The sequence below is a fragment of the Schistocerca gregaria genome, chromosome 4, assembly GCF_023897955.1.
Source record: "Schistocerca gregaria isolate iqSchGreg1 chromosome 4, iqSchGreg1.2, whole genome shotgun sequence".
In the NCBI taxonomy this organism is placed as follows: domain Eukaryota; kingdom Metazoa; phylum Arthropoda; class Insecta; order Orthoptera; family Acrididae; genus Schistocerca; species Schistocerca gregaria.
The window spans coordinates 770,760,893-770,781,049 of NC_064923.1; the positions used below are offsets into that span (position 1 = coordinate 770,760,893).

Genomic DNA, 20,157 nt, shown 5'->3' on the forward strand with positions numbered 1-20,157 from the left:
GTTCCCTTTTGTTTGGGGGAAAGCTTTTTGTTTCTAGATGCAACAGCAATTCCGCTGGCAGAGAGGTCACATACACTATGCACGCATTCAAAAACCCACTTATTGTTCGTTCAGAAATCAACTTAGAATGACTTCAAAAATAAGCAGGGATGCGTTTCAAAATCGTATCAACAATCGATAGACCAAAGTGAGCTGTGTGTTAGGCACTTTGTGAGACAAGGTTTATTCTTCAAGAATATGAATTTGGCGCCACCTGAAATTGCCCCCTCCCCTCCTCCCGGGGCAAAACCCCAGTTTGCTCCCCAATTAGATGTGGGCATGGGGGGATATACCCCTTCTCTTGTGATTGTGGCCACCAGTACTTTTGGCAAACGCAGCACTGTATTCTAAATCACGGGGAGGAGCACATCAAGCATGTATGACTAGGACAGACAGAGAAATCAGCGATAGCAGAGCACAGCGTAAAGGAAGACTACACTTTGACTTTCAGAGCACCAAGCTGCTTTGCCCAGCAGCTGGCTACTGGACAGCATTCTAAAGGAAACCATAGAAATAAAGATTCACGAGAAGCTGATCAACACGAGCAAAGGATACCACCTTAGTTCGCCATGGAACCCTGCGTTACCGGCAGTGCGACGAGATTGTGCCCAGCACCGTTCGGCACGCGAAACAGGTCTGGAATGCACATGGCGCACCTGTTACCCTCACCAGTGCAGCCTCACCCCTTCCTTGTCCACCAGCCGAACAGAACACACTCCGTCGTAGCAGCCAGGTGGAAAGAGGCACACTGTTAGTATAAATATTACGACACCCGCAGTATACTGACACTTTGAGAGATGATGATGAGTATGACACTCTTTGAAACGTTGTGATATTTTAACACTGTCAGTTGGGTAGAAAGCTGTGAGCTTTTCACCAATAGTACATGTGAGAAAAAGTTTACATTGACACATAAAATACACTAATACATCGTGCAATAACCAATATTTCTGAGAACATGCAAAGTATTCAGATGAAAAATAGAGCCACGGTAGACCATTTTGGTCATTAGATTGAATATTTGGAGAGAAAACCATAAGGGGAAAGTGTTTATTGAGTTGAGGGGAACTAAAGAAGCCAATTTAAATAGACTGGTAATGTTACTAAGATCTAATGACTGCAGCTGAATGTTCTTAGCTGAAAATAAAGAAGAGAATTGGGAATATTCCGCTCAACTCTATGCCACTACACAATATAGTTCACAGCTTTACATACAACTTTAGGAATTGTAAAAGTAAATGGATTACAGCTGTCATCAAAGCAAAGGATGAACTCAGATTTCATGAAATTTACCAAATAAACATTTCACATGCGAGGCATGGCGCTTACAAAGAATGCGTTTAGTGAACTCATAAGAGAAACTTAAGCTGGATTTTGGATGGATTGTTTGGGGGAGGAGACCAGACAGCAAGGTCATCGGTCTCGTTGGATTAGGTAAGGATGGGGAAGGAAGTCGGCCGTGCCCTTTCAAAGGAACCATCCCAGCATTTGCCTGGAGCGATTTATGGAAATCACGAAAAATCTAAATCAGGATGGCCGGATGCGGGATTGAACCGTCTTCCTCCCGAATAGCTGGTTATTATCAAAAAGAAGTCACTAATTCAAATAACATCTCTCAGACTGTGTGGCTCTACATAAATATTACTAGAAAAGCTAAAATAGAGCACCCAGTGGCAACATAACATTGCACAAGAGCGGAAAGGAATACAGAGATCCAATTGAGTTCAGTAACATTTTGAATCAGCATTACACTGACGTAGAAGAGACAAACATGTAAATTGTACAAATCCCGTAGCAAACACAGTGGAACCTCGCTTAATGAACACCTCCCATAACGCGCAATTCGCACAACGAGCAAAGGATATAGTAAACAAAATGACTCGCTCAACGAATGGCATTTAGCATAACGAGTGACGATGATTTAGTGTGACGTCACTAGCCGTTCGCGTGAGGCGGGGCATGGGGGGGGGGAGGGGGGGAGGGGTGCAATATGAACACCTTTCACTGTCGGCAGTGGTATGTGAGCAACGACTTTAGTACATACTGCAGTCTGGGTTTACTGCACTTTCTGCTGCCATCTTAGTGCACCTTGGGAACTCACATTTTTCTAAACTTGTGTTCACACAGTGTTTTTCTGTGCCAATTTTAATAACCTTCGTAGAAATGTTTCCGAAGATAAAGGCGCAGGAAGGCGACCATAAGAGAAAGAAAATGAGCTTACAAATGAAACATAAGCTCATTTAAAAACGAGAACGTGCTGTGAGCGTTGCGGATTTAGCACGCACATACAATCGGTCTACATCAAATATCTGCACTATCCTCAAGAACGATGACAGGATTACGGAGATAGACGGTTCAAAGGAAGCGGCAGGCGACCCTAAACAACGGTTTCGTACTCTGGACGATGTCGAAAGGTTGTTCCTTATATGGATAAATGAAAAGCAGTTATAAGGCGACACTATTCACGAGAACTTTGTGAGAAGGCCTGAACGATTTTCACCGACCTCTTTAAGAAGACGCCAGCATAATTAGCGGCCGTTGGTGCGAGAAGTTTAAGAGGACCGCCATCCACAGCGTCGTGAGGCACGGCAAAACAGCCAGCTCCGACACAAAGGCAGCAGAGGACTTCATCAGCAACTTCAAGATGCTCGTAGTTTCTGAAGGTCATCTGCCGCAACAGATTTTTAAATGTTACGAGACAGGTCTATTTTGGAAAAAGGTGCCGAAGCGTACCTTTATAACACCAGAGGAGAATGCATTGCTTGGTCACAAGTCAATGAAAGACCATCTCCACTGCTACTCTGTGTCAATGCAAGCGGAGATTTGAAAATAAACCGCCGCTTGCTTACCATTCAGAAACTTCACGAGCCTTCCGAAAGAGTAAAGTTCAGGAGACCACGTTAAATGTGATGTGGAGGTCCAACAACAAGGTTTGGGTGATGATCTTTTTTTGTGATTGGATCAGTGAAGTGTTTGGTCCTTCGGTGAAAAAGTATTTGCTTGAGATGAATCTGGCACTCCATGTATTGCTTGTTCTGGACAATGCTCCTGCCCATTCTTCAGGGCTGCAAGACCACCTCGTTGAAGATCCAATTTCTGCCTCCCGACACCACTCCATTACTCCAGTCTATCGACCAGCAGATTATTTCTAACTTCATGAAGCTCTACGCTAAAACACTCTTCGAGCAAAGCTTTGAATCGACTGAAGCTATCAATTACACTCTAAGAGAGTTTCGGAAATATCACTTCAACATCGTTGCCTGCGTCAAGATGATCGAAAAGGAGAGCTCTCACTTCTGCTTGGGAGAACCAAGGGGCAGTATGCTTTGTCAAATGTAACTTTGAGGCATTTGAGTCAGTTAACTGTGGGGCCCGTAGTCAACGAAATTGTGTCTTTGGCCAAGAGTGTGATTCTAGACGTAGACAACACTCATATCGATGAGCTTGTGGAAGATCACAGCCAAGAAATGACCACTGAAGAGCTTATGGAATGCCAGTGTGTTTTAGGGCAGGAAGTTGTGGAGAGGAGTTCTGTAGACAAGGAGGAGGGGGAGACGGTAACAGCAAAGTAGCAGGCTTCTGGCGCAATAAGAGAAATGCTGACAGAATGGGAATCAGTTGCATCGTAGACTGAAGACCATAACCCCAACAAAGCAATGTCTACGTGCGCTACGAATTTATTTGACAATAATGCTACGCCGAATTTTCGCTAAGTGGTGAAGCGTCAGCAGAAACAAAAATGACTATGACTTCCTAGTAAAAAAAGAATTAGTTACTTATCGCGAATAATTAAGTATTGTGCATAATACTGTATGTATAATTTTCTTTGAGTAAATGACGTAAGATAAAACTTTTAGTACTTTTCTGCATGGAACTCATTATCATATTTTATATTAATTTATATGGGATGAACTGTTTCGCTTAATGAGTGTTTTGCACTACTAGTAAGATTCTGGAATGAGTTATTTTGACATGGGAGGTTCCTCTGTGGATCAAATAACATACGCAGCATGACAGGTATGTTGTCAGTCACGTATAATCCTTTAATTATATCCACTTGTGGATTTTACCATGGGAAAAGATAAAGCCAAAGATACTAATGGCATGGTTGCAGATAAAATGTACTTTATTATTTACAGTGGTACAATCCAATACACAACCATATTGGTGTAAAGCTCAGAGCATACGACCCTCTTCACAAGATATTCCACTTGCGGATGTTGCTACATTGCTCAGCGTCTTATCTACTCTGCTGTCACTATCGCTGGTGAAGACAATACAGAGCCTCCCCCCCCCCTCCCCCATGTGCCCCCTATCCCCGCGAGGGTGGAGGTCTGGGAAAGAAGATAGTCGAGATCTGTCGCTGCTGTGATCCTCTTTGTGCCTGTGCATGTGACCAAGTATGCCATGGCTAGCCCAAATGCAGGGAATGTCTGAACTATTTCTCAGGGAACCAAGGAGAAAAGTGATATTGAGTTCGGCTCATTGAATATAGCTGGTACTGGTTGAGGTGGGGTAAAGGTTGTCATGGACAGCCGTTATGGGAATTTTCTGCAATGGATGGAGTCAGTGTGAAGCTAGTTTGTTCATGTGACAAAGTGGAGGAGTGGTGGCATAGGCAATCATGATGTTATGGAGGCTATGTGAGAAAACACTCAGTCAAAAAACTGGACATAGTTTCGGCTCAATCTACATCATTCGAGAGTTTGTAACAGTGAGTGAAATGTCTGGTGTTAAAGCCATTGTCGACTTCGGATTCCTTATGTTTCCATTCAACCACAAAGAAGCCATCTATCAGCTTGACCTGGATGTCATATGGCAGGAACTGCTGTACATCAGGTCTTACCATGTGTTGTAGTTGTTCGGAGTGGGCAATACATCATCATGTTCTAAAATAATATGCATGGTCCCATCAGTCTGTACAGCACCCATATTGTCAGGACCAATGATGTCACATAAGATCCATCAGGTTTAAGGCAGCTGACAGCCACAATGGTATGATGATTCCCATGGATCAATACACTGAAAGAATTGGTATCCCAATTGATGATTTTGTGTGGGCCTTAGGAAGGTGGCTGCAGTGCAGACCAGGTGGTATCATTGCATAAAACGAAGTTGGCACTGAGTGCCTGCACTTTAAGAACAAAAACCTGCACTGTGTTGTGTGCCAGTGGTGGTCATATTGTTTAACTCAGTTTACAAGGGTGAGCACCTCCATGGCTTCTTGTGGCTGTATGGCATCACAAAGCCTGCAGACAGAGTAAGCAGCTCGGCTTGTAGAAACTGTGCTAGGGAGGTGTGGAGATCTTCTTTGTAAGTAGCGTGTGCACCTAGCAGCACCCATGGTAATGACTGTCCAGTGACCGTAGTGACACACGAGCGCAACCTTAAGTGTACGGACTGCAGCCTTAAGCATATGGTGATAAACTGTTGTCCAATAAAACCGTATGCTGCAAAGTTTACACAGGTCATTAGATAGTGATGATTCAAACTGATGGCTTTTGTTAGTGATGTTAGAGATCAGGCAGTCAAAAAGTGGTTTTAGAAAGTATCGCTTGTGCAAAACTCAGCTTACCCTTTTCTCACATGAAATGCTACGAATGGTACACGAAGGGCAGCTGGCAATTCCTTATTTCTAGATTTCTGGAAAGCATTCAACATATGCCACATTGTGGGCTGTTAACGAAGGTAGGAGCATATGGAATAAGTTCAGAGATTTGTAAATGGCTCTAAGACTTCTTAAATAACAGATGGCAGTGTGTTGTCCTCGACGGTAAATGTTCATCAGAGACAAGTGTATCGTCAGATGTACCCTCAGGGAAGTGTGATAGGACCACTGCTGTTCTCTATATACATGAACGACTTGACACACAGGGTGGACAGCAATCTGCAGTCGTTTGCTGATGATGCTATGGTGTACAGTAAGGTGTCCAGTTGGGTGGTTGTAGAAAGATACAAGACGATTTAGATAAAATTTCCGATTGGTGTCATGAATGGCACCCAGCTCTAAATGCGGAAAAATAGTTAATGTGGATGAGTAGGAGGTCAAACCTGTAATGTTCTGTTATAATATTACTAGTGTCCTATTTGACACAGTCACACTGTTTAAGTATCTGGGCATAAAGTTGCAAAGCAATATGAAATGGAACAATCATGTGAGAACTGTGATAGTGAAAGCGAATGGTTGATTTCAGTTTATTGGCAGACTTTTAGGAAAGAGTGGTTCACCTGTAAAGGAGACCGCATATAGGATGTTGGTGTGGCCTGTTCTTGAGTACTGCTTGAGTGTTTGGAATCCATACCAGGTTGGACTGAAGGAAGACAACGAAGCAGTTCAGAGGCAGGCTACTACATTTGTTACCAGTGGGTTCAAGCAGCACATAAGTGATACGGAGATGCTTCAGGAATTCAAATGGCAATCCCTGGAGGGAAGATGATATTCTTTTCGAGAAACACTATTGAAAAAATTTAGAGCGGCAGGATTTTAAACTGATTGCTGAATGATTCTACTGCCGCCAACATACATTGCACATAAGGACCACAAAGATAATATACGAGAAATAAGGGCTCATAAAGATGCATATAGATGGCCATCCTCATAGCAAGTTGAGTGGTGGGTGGCAACATGTTTGTGTCACTTGAGGCGAAATGCCATCTGGCCTCACATGTTCACTGTGTGAGTGTGCAAGTACCTGTTCCTTCAGAAAGAAGGAGCTGAGCAGACACACTGGGACATGGCTTTACTAGTTATTGAGAGCTCCAACATTTTACATGTTATGTAGCCCTTAGGTAAATAGTGTTCAGGGCCTAAAAAAAAAGAAAAAGAAAAAAAATCTTGCATGAGATATGGAGGAGGCCTTGTCTGCAGCTATCAATTGTGCTTCTCCAAGCATATGCTACACATTATCTTCCTGGTGTGTCCTAGAAAATGAAATTTTGACAGAAAATTTTTGTCAGATCGCTACACTACTAAGGGCCTGTTGTGCAGTCCCCGTTTAGCAACCACTTTAAGTTCTATTATTGGAATAGCATGGAAAACGTCTTGTACAAACACTTAATACTGCCTAACTGAAACCGGTGATTCTGGCAGGGTTAGTGAAGTTAACCAGAGAATAAGTTTTGTCAATAGCAGGAGTAGTTACATAATTACTGATGACAGGATTGTTTGTTAGAATGAGGAAGGAGAGTAAACGGGGACATCACACAAATTATATGGAAGAATATGGCGATCCTAAATTTATATAAAAATGTTGTACTACTACTTTTGGATCTCAGCTTGAGAAACTGGAGCATATGAAGGAAATGTCAAACATTTTCCCAGCTCAGAACTTTTTACTTGCAGTAAGCCTACTAGGCATTTGATATTAGTGCTTCGTGAATTATATTCTGTCCGGTTATTCATGTAAATGAGGTCGATAGAAATGGCTAATTGTGCCAAAACAGTCTCCCTTATTTGGTGTGTGTTACAATTTGTTTCTGTCCTTATCTGATTATAATTCAATGATTAGTTTGTAATTACAGTTTATAAACACTTAATAATCATATAGTAATTTTTGCTCCAACAGTGTGCTAGCGACCATTCTTAAGTCATTTGTGATCTCCAATTATAACAGATCAGTTTATTTTTCCAAATTTCAGTAACTATTTCTTATTTTTATCTTTTTTGTCGGTATTTCTTTCAATCGTTATTGTGCAAAAGTAGTTACACCATAACAACTCAGTTACAACTATACCTGCAGTTATTTGGATTTTAATTGTTATTTGGAACAGGTGCCTTTCCCAAGCAACAGGGAATATTAGATGCACATGTAATTTAAAAATCCTAATTAACCAGAAGTTAGGTCTGTTACACTATGGTTACAGTCAATCAAGGTAACTTTTTACCAGTCAGGGTATCTTTGCACTACTTTCCACTTTTGTTTCAAATGGCTGCTGCTCCAGCTACTTGCATTATTTTTTACTTAGAGTGAAAGTTTTATTATATCTGTGATTTCTAGTTAGTATTTCAGTTGTCCTTCCAATTTCCCCTACAAGCTCTTAGCCTTGTGATTATCCTTTGATTGCCTTGTCTGTGAACAGAGTGTCTGGTAAAAGTGATTTAAGTTGAACACTGCAAAGCTGATACAGTTATCTTGACATTTCAAAGTAAGCCTGCAGCACTGAATTAACACTGTTTGTTTTTACTTCATATTAACACATGCATTCCTTCTGGCATGATCTAAATTTACCCAGATCATTAAATATGGCAAAAATTCTTTGTTTCGTAAGACTGGTCTAAAGTTATCTTGAAAGACCATGTAAGTTTGTACCAGCACTGAAATTGAAATTTTACTCTAATAGGCACAGTTAGTTTACATCTTCACTTTCCAAGCAATCAGTAATGACAGGCATAAAATTTTACAAAGTCTGTTGTTAAGTGTAACTTATTTTGTGTACAGTATTTTCATAAAATGTTAAAAAGTGGCACAAAAGTACCTAACTGCATGTAGGTTAAATCATTATCCTGAGGGATCATTCGATTTTTCATCTCTTTTGTTTAGTAATCTGTTAATTTATTTAGCTGTTTATAAACTATTCACAGGCCTTCTATAAGTGCTTAAAGAAACTACACGTAATAAAACCCCTAAATATGAAAATGGGATAGCAAAAAATTTATTTCAACTGGTGAGTAATTTCATAACATTTAACAGTTACAATAACCCCAATTGGGTTGTCTCATCCAGTACAGGATTGTAGTTACATTTAATTCCAAGATTTATTTCAGGATTGAGTGCCCTAATAAACATATGAAGCCTTAGACGTGGAGAGTTAGTGTGGGGGCTCTGAGCTCTAAACAGTGCAGCAGCAGCAGCAGCAACAGCAGTAGTAGTAGCAACAGCACAGTTGTGGAGTAGCAGAAGGCAACAGTATTTTCAATACCACAATGTATCTACGAGGACTCCATGTGACCACTTATTCATGGCACTGTCCATGCATCACAAGTTTCATGCTGTGGGTTGTTCGCACTGTGGTATTCACATGTTCATCACATCGATGCTGGCACATACCAATATCACAGCTTTGCCAGTATGCCATGTACATGCTGCCACCTGCTCAGTTGTCACAGGTCCATCGAACCTGTGTGGCCATCTGCCTGTGCTGCAGTTCTTTGCAAGGGTGCCACATCCACACTGCCTCCTGACAGAGAGAATGTCTGCATGGGAGGAAGAAGAGTGGTGAGAGAAAATTATACACGAGCTGAACAGGGACAGAATGGTGTGGGCAGAAGGGAGGGAAAAGGTGAGGTGAGGGAGTGGGAAACAGGTTATCAGATGATCAGGCCAGGGTGATGGTGAGAGTGCAAGATATGCTTGTCTGAGAACTGGATGGTCAAGTTTGCTGTTTGTCAGAGTTTAGCGGTGGACATTCATGTGAGTAGACAGTTGGTTACTTGTCATGGAATGCCACAGAATACTGACCACAAAATACTGAACAGTAATTGCAGCATAGCTAACAAAAATGGCTGCATTCATACAGGGACCTGCTTTTCACAGTGTAGAAAGCAGAAAATGCCTGCAATTGGACTGCAGTTGTAGGTGGTGGGCAATGTATGGGACAGGTTATGTACCTGGGTCAACCAGAATGGAATGACTCAATGGATGCAGGATTAGGTCAGACTGGAACAGGGATGGATAAGGTTGGGTGGGTAGCAGAATACTACTTTCGGTGAAGTGGGTAGAATTTTGGATAGGAACACCTCATGTCAGGGCATGACAAGAGGTAGTCGAAGCCATGGTGAAGGATGTGGTTGAGCTTCAAGGGCAGTGTGATACTGAGTGATAAGAGGAATGCTGGTCCATGGCTTGTTAACAGATTTACTAGAGATAGTGTAGGAGATGGCATGATCAATTTATGGATACAGTTTCTGGGAAGGTTATAAGTGTATATTGACAACTTCTGCTTTCCACTGCAGGTGCAGCATACATGGTAACAAAGAGACTGTCTGACATGAAATTGATGACAGCTGTGAAAGTGACTGGTGCATCTGAGATGAATAGACATATTTATGCAGCCATCTGAGAGGTGGAGATTGACATCTAAGAAGGTGACTCATTGAATTGAGAAGGACTAGGTGAAGCAGATTTGGGAGTAGATGTTGAAGTTATGGAAGAAAGAGCAAAAGCTGTCCTGCTATGAGTCCAGATCATGAATTTGTCATCAACCAGACAAGGGTGTTACATGTTTACTGGGTAGGAAGAATTCCTCCAGATGGCCCATAAATAAACTGGCACAGGATGGTGCCAGGCAATATCTGTGACAGTACCATGAATTTGTTTATCAATTTGGCCCTCTAAGGTGAAATAATTCTGGGTCGAGACGTTGGCTAAGAGGATTAGGAAACAAGTGAAGGGTCTGGTATCAGAAAGACATTGGAAAGGTGCATGGCTGCAAGGCCATAAGCATGTGAGATGTTGGTGTATAAGAACAGTGACCAACAAGAAGTCAGGTGCAAAGGCAGTGAAGGAAGTGAGCAGTGTCTTGAATGTAAGACAGGAGGTTATGAACAATAGTATAAAGGTGTTGGTCAACAAAGGCAGAGGTTCATTCTGTGGGACCACAAGGGGATGACCAGTAGGGAGACCTGTGGGGTTAGGTCAGTGGAGCTTGGGAGGTGGACTCATGTCATGAACAACCTTTGTTCTTTCCTCCATAACCTCAACACCCACTCTGAAATCCACTTCCCCTGGTCCTTCTCACCTCAATGAGCCACCTTCCTACATGTTAACCTCCATCTTTCATGTGGTTCCATAAATGTGGCTGGTGATATCAAGTATGCAGCAACAGTACTCTCACTCTGACAGCTGTCACAAGTCACAAGTCAAAAAGTCTCTTCCTTAGAGCCTCACCACATAAGGACACCACAACTGCAATGGAAAGGAGTTGTTGAAATACATGGATAACCTTACCAGAGTCTTTATTGACAGGCAGTACTCTATCTAGTTCACCCATAAACAAATCTGCCATACCATCTCCTCTCCTGACACTAGTAAACCTGTTAACTAGCCACAAACATTTCTCTACACATGCAGTGTGAGTTAAAAATAAGAATTCATTTGGGATAGATACAGCCCTAACTGAAAATGTGGCTTTTTGACATCATAAGATTGAGCCATACATGCCTGTTTTACACCCAGTAGATAAGATAGCTAAATAATCTACAGTAAATTGTGATCTTAAATTAAGCACAGGCACATTGTGTGAATTACTTAATAATAATACAGTGCAGTTATGAGCAATGATCAGAAATGATAAAATTGGGCCATATTTGAAAATTAATGTAGCTGGTAATACTAGTTTAAAGTTGCACAAGACTGATAATTTATTTCAAAATAAAGCAATGTTATGCAGAAATGTTTGACCTACAAAATATACTTAAACAAGTTATAGAATAATAAATATAATTGCTAGTTCAAAATTACTTGTAGCTGCATTTGACTGAGCATAAGCCTGCACCACCATTGCCTTACAACAGACGTCTTACAAAACTTTCCTGTCACATGAAGTATATTACCAAGTCCTATGTCCTTCTGTAGCATGATGTCAAAGTAAAACTTTGCTACCACTTCCTCCGATGTCCCCTACAGAACTGTTCTTCTCAGTACTCTGTTGTGACCAAGACCCATTCCACTTCCCAGCATTCTCCAGCAACCTATCGCTCCTGCCAACAAGCACTTGAGATATTCCGACCGAAAGCATTAGATGATCTAGAGAATTTTTAGGAACAAAATGTTGTGGTCCACTGTCAAATTAAACTATATTAAAAACAAAGATTCCAAGACTTACCAAGCGGGAAAGCGCCGGTAGATAGGCACAATAAATAAAACACACAAACACACACACAGAATTTCGAGCTTTCGCAACCGGCGGCTGCTTCGTCAGGAAAGAGGGAAGGAAAAGGAAAGATGAAAGGTTTCCGCCGTCCACCTAACCTTCGTAACCTCTTGGTTCATCCCTATGAAATCCCCAAACCACCTTCCCTACCCTCTGGCTCCTACCCTTGCAACTGCCCCCGGTGTAAAACCTGTCCTATGCACCTCCAACCACCACCTACTCCAGTCCTGTAACCCGGAAGATGTACACGATCAAAGGCAGAGCCATGTGTGAAAGCACCCACGTGATTTACCAACTGACATGCCTACACTGTGACGCTTTCTATGTGGGAATGACCAGCAACAAACTGTCCATTTGCATGAATGGACACAGGCAGACAGTGTTTGTTGGTAATGAGGATCACCCTGGGGCTAAACATTCCTTGGTGCACGACCAGCACGTCTTGGCACAGAGTTACACCGTCCAAGTTATCTGGATACTTCCCACCAACACCAACCTATCCGAACTCCAGAGATGGGAACTTGCCCTTCAATATATCCTCTCTTCTCGTTATCCACCAGGCCTCAATCTCCGCTAATTTCAAGATGCCGCCACTCACACCTCACTTGTCATTCAACATCATCTTTGCCTCCACACTTCCGTCTCAACTTACATCTCTGCCCATACTCTTTGCCTTTAAATATGTTTGCTTGTGTCTGTGTATGTATGGATGGATATGTGTGTGTGTGTGTGTGTGTGTGTGTGTGTGTGTGTGTGTGTGCGCGCGCACGCGCGTGAGTATATACCTATCCCTTTTCCCCCTAAGGTAAGTCTTTCCGCTCCCGGGATTGGAATGACTCCTTACCCTCTCCCTAAAACCCACATCCTTTCATCTTTCCTTTTCCTTCCCTCTTTCCTGATGAAGCAGCCACCGGTTGCAAAAGCTTGAAATTCTGTGTGTGTGTTTGTGTGTTTTATTCATTGTGGCTATCTACAGCGCTTTCCCACTTGGTAAGTCTTGAAATATATATTACTGATGTCAGAGACCAAAGTTATGCAGCTCTGAAGTGGAATATCTGTAGGACTGGAGATGAAAAACAGTCTGGTTTTGACCTGACCTTCATATGGTGCAGACGTCTTGTATGTGTTCTGTTCTAACAAAGTATTATCTGTTCATCATCACATCAGCTGACTCATTCGTACGTCTATGTCCGTACAGGAGACCTACTACACCTACATGTTAACGTCTTCCCCAGAATCTGTTTCTAAATTATTTTTTACACAAGCTATTAAGAATTCTGGGAGTAGATACCACTGACAGTCCTATTTACAAATGTAGCTACTAATTTCCAGCAAATAATTCTGAATTAATGTTTATAGACTCATCAATTTTATAACACTCACCAACATCCCAGATGTATGATGTTGTATCTGTGTTTTTAAGCAATGCTCCAAAACTCATATTGCAGTGCGATACAGCCATCAATGATCCTTCTGGTGCCCAAGAAATGTGGTTAATTGGTCTTTCAGGACGTGAGCAGTCCCTGAAAACACTAACTTTCCGAGCAGTTGCCATCTTGTCAAGTGACTGGAACTCGATACCTCCATAGTAGTCATCATAAATGTTGACAGTGTTATTTTGCAGTATATAATGCTCCATTGGCTGAAATATTATAGATAAAATGTCTTTACAAATATACAGATTCTGAGCAGACCTTTAGAGCAGTCAAGTTTCATTATGATTAATGACTTGAACAAGTTCCATAACAAGGTTACTGCATTGCAAAACCCAGTTTATATGAGGACAGTTTGGAAAGTAACTTATCCCACAGAATAGTGGAATAGTTAATGGACATTTATCATAAAATTATGAAATTTGCACCATTTGATTTTTTTTAATAATAACCATTCAGATTTATGAGTTTATCATTTCTATTAACTAACTGACAATTTCCAACTGTAATGAAATTCTGCCACCTGAGATTGCTGCCATTCTGCAACAACATTTGGGTTTTTCATTGAAGACAAAGTATTGGAAGGCAATTCACAGTCTCATGTGCATGAAGATGTGGAAATCAGTGATAGCCAAGTTCAGCTGCATAGGGGCTGTTAAAAATGTACCACATTTGAAAACATTATGATTGTTGTGTCACTTCAAATGGGATGGTTCTCGTCGTACACTATACTGTTTGTATTTGGATACAGGTGATTTCTACCTCTTTATACACATGAAAAAGACACTTGGCTCCAAACAGTTTGACTTCAATGATGAGCTACAAGACAATATTACAGGCCTTGTGCAATTCCAGTCTGCCAAAACACAGCATGGCCATTGTAACCACACAATATCAGTCCAGAGTTAATACTGAAAGAGAGAAAACTATAAGATAAGCAATAGTCAAACGCTGTATCAAATGGTGCAGTCTGCAGGCGTCAAGTGATAACAGGGAGATGGTAATATGTGACTGCACATGCGTGCTTAACTATAGAACTCTGCCAGATGGCATGCCCATTGTACTCTTCACTTGTGCTCCCTTGACAGCCATAGTATCTGAGACTCGATATTGACCCTGTGGCTTAAAGGGGAATTTGAATCACTGTAGATACAAAAAACAAGGAAGGAAGAAAGAACAGGTTTAACACCACGACAAAAATGATTCCAGATATAACATCTCTCTGTCTGTTAATCAGCACAAAGGCCCAAAAGAAGAAGAGGAAAGAGAGGCACTGGCATTCCTATCACCAAATCATCCCACAGCATCTCTGCACTGTGATCACACACTTCCAGGACAACTGACATGGATCTTTGCACTGGCCACTCGTACACCCTGTTGAGGTGCTTGTGCCAATTGGGACAGTGGGGGTGGGTGAGGGGGTGAGAGTGGCTCCATTTCCAGGGATAGCTCACTGCTTATTGGGTTGATCTCTGTTGCTATATTCACTTTGTGAGAGGTGTTGTGTAGGTGTGGGTGGTAGTGGTGTGGTGGTGGTGGTGGAGGTGGTGGTGCGGAGGAGGAGGGGGGGGGGGGGGGGGGAATGCCAGACGTGACGTAAGAGGTAAATGTTTCCACCTCCACTGGCTCCCATTGCTGGTCACTGTCAAAGCCACTAGATTGCCATAAGTAGGGGCAAGAGTGACAATCAATCTGATGGCAGGAGGCAATCGGGAGGCGGGGGGGGGGGGGGGGGGGAGGTTGTTATGGGTGTGGTTGCTTGCACTTGCTCTAGTTGGCTGCAGAAGGACAGGGGGGAGGGAGTACAGGCAGTGCAGACTGCCATAGAGAGAGCTGGTTTTTATGCCAGACTATCTGTTCATGAGGATGGACTGATAAGTGGCAAGGAAGCTGTTAAGTGCATCCTCGGAAATGACTGTCATTATAAATTTGTGCATCTACATTTTAAATATTCTGACCAGCTGCTCCACCTCTTAGTTTGAGACTGGTGGACTGTGGCTGTAATCAGATTCTTGATACCATGGCACTGACAGAATAACTGAAACACAGATAATATAAAATGAGGGCCATTGTCAGAGACAGTTGTGGTGGACGCTCCCTCTAAGGCAAAGATAGTATAAAATACTCAGGCAGTAACCAACACCATTGTTCTAGGCATTCTTAAGACATATATGGGAATTTAAGGAAGGCATCAACAACAAGCAGTCACACTGGTCCCTGGAATGGTCTGGCAAAATCAATGTGGACTCTTTGCACAAAGGCTCAGGAGGGACACAGGGTTAAAACACAGTGTTAGAGCCAACTGATTGTCAGCACAGACATGGCAGTTGTGGGCAGTGTGTTCAGTGGTAGCATTCACCACACACCAATAAATGTGGGACCTTGCTAATGACTTCATCATACACGTACTCCAATATGCAGTTGAGCCGTGTCAGATTGTATCGATTTCTCTTCCAGGTGGCTTCCTGTGCTTGGCTTCTCCTCTGGTTGTCTGGTGGCACTGCCACCATGCTGCAACCAGTGGGAAAAATTTTCACTGCACGTGAGTCTCATTTGGACAGTGCTGGGAGGAAGTTGTGGCTCTGAACTGAAGTGGTCAAAGAGTTGTATAGCCGATTGAACAGGATGAGGAAGCTTCATTCTGCGAGAGGCTGATGGCTATTGGTTTCCCATCGAAAGTGTGTTGCTCGCACCACCCATTGTGTTGCCATCCATTGAAGTGACCTCCTAGTAACAAGCTGTCAGTTGTCAATTCACTTGCAACCCTTTCTCTTACCTGGGATTTCATCAGGAATGACCATTGGTTGGTTGGTCGGTTGTCTCAGCAGATGATGTGTACTTGGTCTTTTGGCTGCTTCTGGCTTCTGTGTGCCCCTCATTACTTGCAATTAATACCTGTTGCTACACACTGACTGGTTTTAGTATTGTTTGAGTTGCTTGTGGTATTGTTTTTTGGTATATCTGTGAAGGGATCCAAGTAGTAGGAGTACTACTGGGATAGACAGGGCAATAGTTGTGTTGAATTGATAAACTCTTTTTGTTAAATTATGTTTTAGAATTTGACTGGCCATCCAATGGGGATATACAGTATATATATAATTTCAGAGTTCTGGGGACAAATAACAGTTTCATTGTAGTTATCTTTGATATTTCTTGGGCTTATGTACTGTAATATTATTTAAGTGTTTAAAAATAAAATGGAATAAATTTGCAGAAGTTTCAAATGGTGAATTATTCTTGTGTTTTACATGGTCTAAACTGATATAACACTAATATCAGATTGTCAGTTTTGCAGGTTGGGCTAGTTAGCCATATTGTATGCTGATACAGTTCCTGGTTGTTTGACTGGCCAACAAACTGTTCCAGTGTGCCTCACCAACTGACCCACTTGATGATGAGTGAGGAAGCGAGCACAGTTCTGGGCAGAGGCTGGTACTAGAACCTCAATGGGACCACTATTACATGTCAAATTGTGGTTGCGGGTTGTCAGTCAGCTTACAGCAATGCTCTGTTCTGAGGATCTTCTTAATTTTATGTTCCTCATTAAATTTGCCCTTACCTGCCTTCCCCCCTGGAAACAAGCCTTAAAAATGATCAAATAGGGTGTCAAGCCATCGGACAGTTACTAAATTTCCCCAAGTTAAACTCTGTTGCATTTTAGTTAACATTTAACCCCCTACAGGCCTGCTTGCTGTCACTGTTTTTACATATGTAGTATTCCTGGTAGCCACCACAGTGGTCTAGTTGTTTTGAAGCAGGGCATTTACTCTCTTAAATTGTTTTGGAAGAATTGTAAAATATCTTGATCTATTTCTGTTAATGGTTTTTTTTAAGTTTTTTTAAAGAGAATTTTTGTAAGCCTTCTGGGGCTCCGTACTGATTTTGACCTTCTTGTAACATTTAATATGAGCTTAAGTTATGGTGGCAACCAATAGGTGGTGGTGTTACTGAGGTAGCAGAGAGGTTGCACACGCCCTTGGACAGCCCAATTCATATTTCTTCTGATCTGTTTGGTGAGATAGGTGCAGTGCTTTCTACTTGTTCTAGTGCTCTCAGAGAGCTTAGCCGCAATATTCGGTTTCTTGAAGTCACAAGCAGAGAGAAAGAGTTCAGGCTCAACTCTGATTTGAGGCTCCTCCCTCTTAATAAGGGACACAATGACACTGTTGGCCAACTGTTTACTTGCTTCAAGGGCTGACAAGTAACCACTTTCGCAATGAGTTTAGAAGGAGAGGCAAGTGGCACAGAGAGATGTGACACTATCCAGGACTCATCAGTTGAAGCAGACCAGGACACTGATGCTTACCTTCCCAACAGATCAGCTGTGGAATCATTTGTTAGTTGCCTAACCTAATTATGCATTTATTTTGGGGTGTTTCTGATCTAGCCATTGACCAACTGTCCCAGGTTGAAAAGCTGTTATGGATGATTGTCTGTTTTGAGATTCATGCTGATGCATTGCACTTTCCCCACTAAGTTACATTGCATTTATTATATCCTTTGAGCCAAGATTTGCTAAGTAGTTTACTTTCAGAGATACTTAGGGATCAGGGCACTCTGGGATATCTAAGGAGTCATGTGATACAGTTCAAGCTATCATCCCACATCCTTAATGAATTAGAGTATGACCATTATTGGCAAGTACAAGGGCCTACTGAAAATTTGCTCGAATACATAGAATATGTGTGCACGGCAGTTGCCAAATTGCAGAAGATGGTCACGGAACACAACACTGAGCAGGGCACAAGACTGGAAGGTCAGTCAAGGGCTGCATTTGTCCAGAAGCTCACTACATTTTCTGAATTAAACAAACTGTTGTCTTCCAAGGACTCTTTTGAGATTTGCAGATGAATAGCACAACCAGCAAAAGGGTTAGAGTCCAAGTCCCAAGTCCAAGGCATTGGTTACCATTTAAAAATTCTGGTCATAAAGCATGTTTCTGGTGCAGAAAAGGAGATCATCTGTTGTGTGATTGTCCAGTTGAGCATGGCTCGAGACCTAATAGATGGTGCCAAATGCACCGAAGTGAGACTGGTCAGTGCAAACCTCCTAGTCAATGTACTCTAGTCCAAGACATTAACAGTTGTTCCTTGCCATATGTTTGTGCTCAACTTAACCAGGAACCATTCTGTGACTTATTAGACTTAGGCAACTCAATTTCTTTGTTATATTAATATTGGTATTTGGAACATGATAGGTTATTAGAATGCCACCATTGTGTCAAACTATTTAGAGATGTCGGGCAGTTAATGGCCAAGTGTTGCCTCTGACAGATGAGGTGCAGGGAAACAACCCATTTTTGATCTTTCATGGCCAATTAAACTGGCCATTGCTAAGAATTTGTCTGTTCCCTTACTCCTCGGTTGCGACTTTATTCAGCAAACTGGGTTGGTGCTTGATTTTGCCAGTAAGACCTTTTTCTTTAAGTTTCATCCTTTGGGAAAAATAGCCCTTTGTTCTTGTCATAACTGTGGCAACATCAAGCTACTTAACTCATGCCAATCTGAGTTTGTCATTAATCATCTTGAGCAAAGTCACGCTCACCAGCTGTTGAAGATCTTGGGAGATTATCCTGATGTCCTCACTAACCATTTCGGCGTAACAGACAAAATGTAGTGTAAAATTCATTTATTGGATGATGTTCCGTATCGTTTGTCACTCCCCAAAATGAGGACATTGCAGCAGAAAGTGAACCAAATGTTGAAGGAAGGATTTATCAGGCCATCTAAGTCACCTTAAGCATTGCCTATTTTTCTTCTTCCCATGGGACAAGGCAAAGATTTTAGGCCGGAGGATGATTATAGGGCCCTTAACCAAAAGGTTATCCTTAAATCCGGGGCATTGCCTGATTTACGTAATTGTTTCACGTAGTCGTTTGGAGCCAGCTACTTTACTGTGCTTGATCTTAACCAACCCTATTATCAGATACCACTTTTACTGAGGATTCTAGGCAGATGACCGCATTTTGTACCAACTGGAACCTGTATGAGTTCAATCAAATTCCTTTAGACTTATCTATTGGGGAAGTAGTCTCGTCTTGTCTGTTGGACCAAGAGTTGTGCGATCTCAATTTTAGCTATGTGTATAACTACCTCAGTGACATTCTAATCTATAGTAGTTCTCTTGATCAGCATCTGTATCATATTCAGGGGATGTTACCATGGCTTTGGGCAGCTGGATTAAGGGCACCCTAGCTAAATGTAAGATCTCCTTCCTGGGGCATATTGTTTCAGAGGATGGGTTCAGGACTGACCAAGAGCGGACCTCCACCTTGTGATGACTCCAGCCCCCCATGAATAAAAAGGGAATAGGTTGTTTAATTGGCCCCTCTTAATAGTTTATGTAAAAAGGGGGCACCCTTCATTTGGGGAGAGAGTCAGCAGTCTGCCTTTGAAGCAATTAAAACTGCTTTGAGTAACCCTCCAGCATTGGCCTTCCCGGAGTTTCAAAAAGCCTTTATAGTCCAGACCAATGGCTCCATTGCTGGTGTTGCTGCTGTTCTACTGGAGGAATGTTCTGGGAGGAGGTGCCCTGTCACCTATGCTTCTAGGAGCTTGACACTGGCTGCATTAAAATGCTCGAAAAATTAAAATTCTATGTAGGGGGGTTTGATCTCAAAACTGACAATCAGGTGTTAAGCTGTGTCCTGGCCAATCAGGTGTTAAGCTGTGTCCTGGCCCATCCCACAAAAACTGGAAGAATTGCTAGGTGAGCATATATCCGATTCCGCTTTCGGGTGTGGCATATGAGGGGGCTGACGACCAGGTGCCCAATGCACTTAGCTGAATGTTTCTGGAGTACAGCAAGAAGATAA

At 42.2% G+C, this 20,157-nt stretch overlaps 1 protein-coding gene across 1 annotated transcript in view; it reads right to left on the reverse strand.

The window, feature by feature from the left end:
- Window positions 1-20,157, reverse strand: part of LOC126267918 (dynein intermediate chain 3, ciliary-like) — a 217,311-nt gene that overhangs the window by 109,185 nt on the left and 87,969 nt on the right. The window contains exon 2 of the mRNA XM_049973228.1: window positions 13,294-13,552. Coding sequence (XP_049829185.1) covers window positions 13,294-13,552 — 259 coding nt within the window. The remainder of the gene's footprint in view (window positions 1-13,293; window positions 13,553-20,157) is intronic.